This window comes from Prunus dulcis, chromosome 3 (assembly GCF_902201215.1).
Source record: "Prunus dulcis chromosome 3, ALMONDv2, whole genome shotgun sequence".
NCBI lineage: Eukaryota > Viridiplantae > Streptophyta > Magnoliopsida > Rosales > Rosaceae > Prunus > Prunus dulcis.
The window spans coordinates 17,838,071-17,846,678 of NC_047652.1; the positions used below are offsets into that span (position 1 = coordinate 17,838,071).

General features: G+C 39.2%; 2 protein-coding genes across 2 annotated transcripts; both read right to left on the bottom strand.

The window, feature by feature from the left end:
- Positions 1 to 19: 19 nt before the first annotated feature.
- LOC117620633 lies at positions 20 to 2,447 on the bottom strand. Its single transcript, XM_034350759.1, has 2 exons — positions 2,294 to 2,447; positions 20 to 2,078 (listed from the first exon to the last, which is right to left on the bottom strand). Exon 2 carries the CDS (start codon positions 1,994 to 1,996, stop codon positions 293 to 295), a length of 1,704 nt encoding a protein of 567 aa, XP_034206650.1. The 5' UTR covers positions 1,997 to 2,078; positions 2,294 to 2,447; the 3' UTR covers positions 20 to 292.
- An 885-nt stretch (positions 2,448 to 3,332) lies between these two features.
- Positions 3,333 to 6,123, bottom strand: LOC117623078 (U-box domain-containing protein 3). The gene is made up of 2 exons (XM_034353929.1): positions 5,641 to 6,123; positions 3,333 to 4,384 (listed from the first exon to the last, which is right to left on the bottom strand). Exons 1-2 carry the CDS (start codon positions 5,994 to 5,996, stop codon positions 3,559 to 3,561), a joined length of 1,182 nt encoding a protein of 393 aa, XP_034209820.1. The 5' UTR covers positions 5,997 to 6,123; the 3' UTR covers positions 3,333 to 3,558.
- Between the last annotated feature and the right edge of the window lie 2,485 nt (positions 6,124 to 8,608).

Below are 8,608 nucleotides of genomic sequence, written 5' to 3' on the forward strand. Positions count from 1 at the left end.
AACTCAAAGAAAAAAAATACAAAACCCAATATGAAATTATTCAATACACAGAGGGGTAGAGATTGACATCAAATAAAACTAAAGTTCAACTTGAGACTTGTAAAATTCGAAGTGATGAAATATTGATAGTTGCTTTTTCTACAAGTAAAAAACTCATGACAAAGCTACTTAATGCTAAAACTATCAGTAGAGGCTTACAATTTCTCAAATGCAACACATAAAAATAGCTAAACAGTACACGTGGATATCGGCAATGTAGCAAATGGCAAAGTCTCAAACTAATCTATGGGGATTAACTGGTCGCAGTGCTGCAGGTGTTGATGCCATCCTTGCAATCATTGGTGAGATCATTGAATGTTTCTATCTGCTTTTTCCCTCTCAAGAACACCTCTGTATCAACTGACACTCTCATGTAACCATCAAATTCAACTGGAACTCCATTGTTAAGCTTTGTGGTGTCGAAGTACCACTCACTGTTTTCATCCCAAAGATCCTTGTACTCGTCAAGGAAATGAGTGATATACTTGTCTTTCAAAGGGTCAAAGAAAGATGTATCTGGTTCGTTTGTTGCAATGTAAAGGTTCCTTCCATCTTCAATTTTGTCCTGCAGGGTTGAGAGAAGTGCATTAGGTGAAGTATCTGCATCAAGGTTAGGCCAAAGCTCCTTGTTATGTGCCTTCTCTCCTCTTTCAATATGCACAGAATCATAATCCCAGTTCAATTTTGATGAGATTGCAGACACTATATCCATTAACCTTCTCGATTTCCATATCAAATGCCATGGTCGTTGAACAACAGACTCCGTTTCCCCTTCACACACCCTATACCAATAATTGTCTGGCTCCACGGACCCGAACTTTCTCATAATCAAAGCATCCTTGACGTCATTAAGTTTCATAGGTGTGACCCTAAAATCCTCCACAAGATGAAGATTCAACCCATCTTTCTTCTGCCACTTCTCCCAATCTGACCAGAACTGCTTTGCGTCTAATACAGATGCAGACTCTCTTAAATGCTCAAAGTCAAAGTAAAACCTGAAATCCTTCCCTTCCTCATCTTGATTCGACAAAGTGTACATGGACGACAGACAAATATTCAATTCCATGACCAAAGTTCGGTTCAGGTATTGCGCTTCACCTAAAGCACACAAGAAACTCCACAAGTAATGGTTCATGCTCTTGCACCTATCTCCACCACCCATGTAAACTAAGTACTTCCCATGACTAAATGAACCTTCAGACTCAACCACCGGAAGGGTATCATTCACAATCTCCCCCACAACTGGCAAAGAATTCACCTCCTTCTTCCCATTCTTCTCAAACCCAGGCTTCTGATTCTTCTTCCTCTTCCTGGCATTTACTCCAGTATGGTACTCTCCAATGTCACCAACACTAAGAGTACAATTTTCAGACTTCAAAATAGTAAACCTCCTGTAATCCTTGTAAAAGGAAGCAGTCTTCCCTTCCTTAGGCCTAAACCGCCAAGCCATGTCACAACTGTTATCATCCGAACCCCGCACAGGTTTCCCAAACCGGTAAAAATGAATATCCTTAAACTTTTCAATGGTGGCCCTCATCAACAAATGGAACACTTCCGGGTCCCGGCAATCTATTGGACCCTCACAGCTAGAAGATGCGGCAGCGTCAGAAGCATCACTGATCGTGTTATCACCCTCGCTTAAGTTAACAACATCAGTCATATTGATAAAGGTTGCAAATTCAGTTTGATTGGGAGCCATGAAATTCTCACCAGTCCTGACCACAGTGTCATCGGATTTGAAAGTGGCATTGGATTTGGATGTGAGGAAAGTGGTGATCTTGGTTGATGGGTGAAACAAAGGGTCTTCAGGTTCATAGGTGGCGGCAATAATGGTGAAGATCAACACTCCGAGCACAAAAAACGTGAAGCAAAGGTTTCCAATCAAGGCAAGGGCATTTGGGCCCAAATTCTCAGGCCTAAAGCTTCCAGTTCTGGAAAATGAGGACCGACCCAACATGTTTTGGAACCAGAAGCTTAAGCTACAACCACCCAAATCTACTATCTAGCAGAAAACAAAAGTACCCAGATAGCCAAATCGCCTAAGAATGAAGAAATGGTCAAAGAACTATGGTTTTTAGATATTGGGATTGAAAAAGAAGAGATTCTTTTTTATTTGACTTGTTTATTTTCAGATCTTGAAGCTAATGCGAAATGGGATTTGAGAGATCTACCAATTGAAGAAATGTATGAAGCCAAAAACTAGCAGATAAGTGACTGTCAGAAAAAAGAGAGTTTATAGATTTGTCAGGATTACCTTCTGTTTCATATGAAGGTGAAGCAAAAACCATCAAGAAAGTTTCATCACCATTTTTGTCTTCTCTATCAACTTCGCTTCTCCGTGTCTCCAGTGTGAGTGTGGTGTGGGTGTGAGCTGTAGGCAGCTGCTAGATTTCTCAAAGTCTGAGACTGGTGAGCTTAGTCAAAAACACAGATTGTTAGAGTGCGCAAGGGGCGCACTGCGCCTATCCACTACGATGTTTCCACGTGGAAGATACGACTACGTGGAAGGAGATGACTGGGTTGGCGTATTGCGCGTCCTGGTTAACAATTAGTTTTTATGCGGTTTTTATGACGAGATTTATGAAATGAAGATTAGGAAAATATACAAAAGTGCCGGCTTTAAGTAGTTCGGTGTCTACTTCATAACAACTGCAGACACACCGACAGTGGCAAAGATGTAATTAGATTGTTGGAGACTTCACTGCAAATCTCACACTTGGCTACTTTAATAATGTTAAAAAAGTTTGTTTAGAGATGGAAATTTACCGAGGGAAATGGCTTGTTTAATAATTGATGAAATATTTTAAGCTCCAACATGTCAAACCTTACAGGAATTTTTGTTTTGAAAGGAAAGCATAGGAGTTTTCCTAAATTGGATGGATCATGGGGATGGGTGTCACATGGTAGGTTGGTTATTCACTCTCTTTAATGTGATGGTGGATAAGGATTATGTGGTACTAAATAGAAAACAGCCCTTCAGCTAAAGTACATAAAGAATGGGCTCCAGCCTACCATATGAGTCAGAAGCCCATCTCCAATTTTGCAGAAAAACTTGTGTTAAACGGGGATAGCAGTGTTTTATTACTCCAGGTCAATCACAGTATGTTAAGTGAAAAATTTATCACGTGTCATACCGTAATTGACTGAAATAACAAAATAGTGTTATCCATGTTCACACAAGTGTTTCTCCTAATTTTGGGGTTGCTCTGAATACAAGGTTTGCTCAAGTTTTGCACATGTGATGTGATTGCCACCCAGGCACAGCCTTTATTTTCACTTGTGGTAAGAAGAAATGTGCAGTAAAATAGCAGAGTAAATTTTTATATATACATGACCAAAGTTGAGAGATATACAATGGACCCCCATAATGCCACTTGATCACCCCCTAATCTAATCCAAGATTTCAACCCCAGTGATTTAGCAGGGTGCAGAGTTTTAACTGCCCAAACAAATACATAGATTCAGATTAAAACTCTAACCCAGTGTTTTGTGAAACTCCTACAGCCAAAAAGATATACATTATGTAGACTGCGTATTGGAAGGTGTACAAGATGCAGCTCTCTGCTGGATGCGGCTCATGCTATGCTCCATGCTTCTTTTAACCATGTCTTGCAGTAACCTCTTTGCAGTTTCAGCAGCTTTATCAGCTCCATCAACCCTTGTGGCAATGTCATATACAATTCTCTCCAAAACTGAGGACGCCAATTGCTTTTGCTGGGGAGAATCTCTAAGCAAATCTAGCAGTGTACGAGCTCTCTCCCGAGCTTCAGCTGTGCCGTCTACAGTCAATCGAAGCAGGCCTGGGACTGCACCTTCATTAAGAATGAGTTCCCGGTATTTATCTCGGCAGCTCTGACACATAGAAAGCAAAGCTCCAACCGCGTGTTCTGTGCTCATAAGAGATCCATCTTCAACGGTTTCTACTAAGGTTAATATCCCACCATCTGAGTTTGAGATTGCAATACGCCCTTCTTCAGAGTTGGATAGGATTTCAAGAAGGGCAGTAGTTTTTTCGGCAAACTTGGAATACTTTTTGCATTCTTTGAGAAGGTTGATAAGAGGGGGAACGGCTGTAGCATCCAGAATATCAGTTGAGTTCTCTTGACAGCTAGAGAGGTTGTGTAGGGCAGTCACAGCATCAACTTTTCCTTGAACACTTCCAGAGCTGAGGATCTCAACCAGGAGAGGTGCAGCTCCAGAATCTGCAATAATTGGCTTGTTCAGTGCAGCAGCTGAGAGTGTTAAGATTGCTGCAGTGGCTAAATCCCTTAAACTACCATTTTGGAACTTGAGGAGCTCAACAAGAGGAGGGACGGCTCCAGCTGTCACAATTTTGACCTTGTTTCTAATAAACATCAAACAAGGACCCAATCAGACATACTGACAACTTATTTGAATATTTTACTAGTAAAAGCCATTACCTAAGATGAGAGTAATGGGCAGAGAGCAAAAGATTGCAGAACTAGTGAGCACTTAAAATTCACATATAATAATGTAACAACACCTATCACACTGAAGCTCACATGATACACAGTTAAGAAGAATCCTGACATTAACGAGAAAAAACAAAAGGACTGGAGGCCAGATTTATTTGGCATCAGAATGCTCGTGCAGCATTAAGAGAGAAATAATAGTATGGGAGTTTCCCAAATTCAGAACCTGATTCCGAAAACTTAAACAGCATTAAAATACAAAGATTTATACTTTGATAAGAAAGTTCTCTCCATCAACTACCACATAGATATTCATTTCCATATTTACAAAGAAAAACAAACGAAGACAAAATTAAAACGAGAACGAAACTTGACTGCCTCACCCCCTTCAACAGAAATTTTATCCTAACAAAGCTCCATCTCATTTGCCGCATAACAAATCCTCCAAAAGAAAGGGTAGGAATCAAGATCCAGTTGGATCTTCCAGTGTATCAGTAACGCGAAGATGAAAAATGGTTGAAAATATGTTCTCTTTCTCAAGTAGTTTGGCATACTAAAGTACTGTCCTTTCTCTCAATTTTTCCTTAATGACCAAAATGGCAGAAATTTCACTAAATTGGATTGAAAGGAGCTAATTCTTCCCTCAAGTAGCAACTTTTACTAGTATCAAATCTTTTGCCCAACCCCAACTTCCTCAGTAACTAAACAGAGGACAAAATCACTATTATCTACATTTCCTACATCTCTCTCTCCCTCAGCTAGTAAATAAAGAAGTGATCAAATCCACATAATTATGGACCGCGAGGACTTATTGAATCCAGAAGCTCAATCGAGAAAACACCAAATGCAAAACCACCTCATCAAAATCCATTTGGTTGCTAGGAAATGTGAACAATTCTTTTCATTTTTGTTATCAAAATCAAGAATTAGCAACCCCATGTAAGAAAAACAAAATGCCCATATCATATCATCTGATTTCATCTCCAATAAAACAAAAAGACAATCCCAGAACACAAAAAGTTTCGCACTTTCCCTTGTTACCATTTCACAGCAACAAAATGAGCAAAAAGATGCAAAAACCCATCAACAAAATTAGCATAAACCAGTCCCTCACAGCCCATCAGTGAATAAAACACAAAGAAATCTGAAGCCATGGAAACAAAATTACCGTTCATTGCGGACAGCGAGGTTGAGGAGAGCGAGGAGAGAGACTTGGCGTGCATCTGGGTTAGGAGAGCACAGCATCAACACCAAAGGTGATATCACACCAGCCGCGCCCAACTTTGACCGGGTCTTGGAAGACGAAGACGGTGACGAAGAAGAAGACTTTCTGACCAAGTTTCTGATATCTCTGGCGGCTTCAATCTTGGCCTCCAGATCACCATGGATGAGCTTTGAGGAGATTTCAAGTATAAGGGTTTGCTTCATTTGGTTCCATGTCTCTACCTCCTCCTTCTCTACCACTTCTCTTGTTTCTTCTTCTTCTTCTCCCACTCCCACTGAGCTTTGCTCCTCCTGTCCCATCTCTCTCTCTGACGCTCTTCCTTCGTCTCCCTGTCTCTTATGTTTAGAATAAGAGGAGTCTTTTTATTTTCTGATATTTTTGAATTTTCTTTTTCTTTTATGATCTTTTTGGATTTTCTTTTTCAGATTCATAACATTCCTGCAACCAAAACCAAACGAATCATTTCACCAAAAAACCATATGATCTATAACATTATTTTCCATTTTAACATTAGTAACGAACTAAAGAGATTTGCTAACATTAGTTGTTTATACATGTATAATCAAATAATTTATACCGTTTTAAAAATATACACTCGTAAATATAAAAATACTCGATGAATACATTTCCTTTTGAAACTTTTTATTTCATGTGAGTACGAGTATGAATCCTTGAGTGGAAGAGAAGTTTACTTCACACAAGCTCAAAAATGATTACTGAATATTGATTAAGTATTAAGACAAAAATTAATGTAGGCATGGTGATGGTGAGTAGGATTATAAAAAATAAGGTGGTGGTCTACAAAATATTCTGCGGTCGCAATAATATATGGAGGGAAGACCAAACACCCGAGCCAGGACAACCACTACATGTCCAAATTACACCTGCCAAAGAAATACCCACAACTCTTGGTCATTTTAAAATCATGCAAAAGAAGAAAACTATTTTAATCCACTTGTTTTCTGTGAAGAATTTATTTGGAATATTTTCTTGTCCTTTTTTGTATAAAAATCTAAAAAAATGTACACTGACCATAACGTTTTTGTCTATACAGTAACTTTTTTGTTTTTCCTTTTTATTGTTTTATCTGGTAAAACCATTGGTTTGGCTGTAAACCAGTGCAGTCAATAGTAAATACCAGTTGATGCCAAATATCTTTTTTTTTTTAAAAAAAAAAAAAGATATTTCTTATTGTGAGGGGCGATAATATATTAAACTTACACACATTATACGGATGTTAGGACTCGAATCTTGGACCTTACCTGAAGGAGTAAATACTCTAAAACCACTACACTAATGTTTTTTGCATGCCAAAAACCTTCTAAAAACATGCATTTACTGTTAGTAAAAGATATGAGAAATTAAAACATAATTTATGTGTTATACCGCATATCCCGTTGTTAAGATGCCCAAATGATTATTTCTTGTTTAAAATTACGAGGAAAAGGTTTAAAATTTTACATAAAAATATGTTTTCTTTTGGAAGATCTATGTATATTTTGTCATATGTCTGGTTTTCTGTGTTGTTAGACTGAAATTTCCACTATCTTGTCTTCAGGAAGATAAATTACATGATATTGAATTGTTTTACCAAAATATATGTGTGTTCATAAAAAACATCTTATAATTTCAAAAAATAAAAATAAAAACATGTAGCTAATCTGTTGTAGTAATTAAGTACAAACAAGTTACATGATTTGGGATCAAAGAAAAACATCACTCATATTTCATGACATGATCAGCCCCCCGAGCTTCAGTGATGGCTGTAAGGGAGGGCTGCCATGTCATGGCACTTCTCACCGTTCTCTTCCTCCCTTGAGATTGAGAACTTGAGCTCTCACTTGAAGTTGAGGGCTCCATTTCACCAGCCTTGTACCTGTGCTTCACATCAATGCCAGTAAATGTCACATGTTTCTTCCCAACACTTTTTTGTCTTCCAATGCTGCTGCAAGTAGAAGAAGAGTCACTCAGCTCACCAACTGCACCTTGTTTCCGTTGCGAAATTGTGTGACTTGAGACTTCCACGGAAGACTGAGATACATAAGAATTGACAGAAAATTCTTTGTTGGGTTTTCTTATTCTGCGCCGGAGCTTCCTCACAGTTCGACGAGGAACTAGGAGGACCTTTTGGCCAGGAGTGAGGATCTCGTCAGCCTTCACTACCAAATCCCAGTGCCGCCTGAAGACTTCAGGCCTGGCTAGCAAGAAAGAGGGGTACTTCTCCAGTATCTTGGCTGCAGGAATAGCCATGTAGTAGCCACCTGCATGGACAATCTTCAAGATAGAAGTACCACCGTCCTCTGGCCATGACTGTGGCTGTGTTGCCGGGGCTTGCTTAGGCAGCGCATACCGCACAAATGGCTTGAGTTTATGTACATTAAGCAACTTATGGAGCATGTCTACTTAGCTCTGGTTCTACAGTTAGAAATTTATGGTAGCAGTCTAGCACAGAAACACTTTGCTTCCTTTTAAGTTTGAACATAATGCACATAGATGAACACAAGAAGCAAAGCTTAGTATTTCTTCTGATTGGGCCGAGTTAAAGTTAACAATGTTAATAAAGTAAAGGATAAATCCAGGCAGGATAGCGACGGATAGTGAGTGGGTGGCTTTGGCTTCGGCTTCGTTTTGCAATCTGTCGGCCAATAGTTTCATATCAAATCAAAACATTGGCCTGCAGCTCATCTCAAGAGGCAAGCATGTCACAAAGAACAGTTCATACTGTTAAGTTGGCAGTCATTTGGTATAATTAGGCCACAAAACATCAAACTAATCGCACTGCTTGTACTCATTTGCACAAACTTACTGATCAAATAGTCACTCATCCCCGAGTTCGACCAATCAAGCATGACACTCTTCAATCATAAACCTTTTTGCGTGTGTAAAATTGCATCTGTACACACTCAATTCC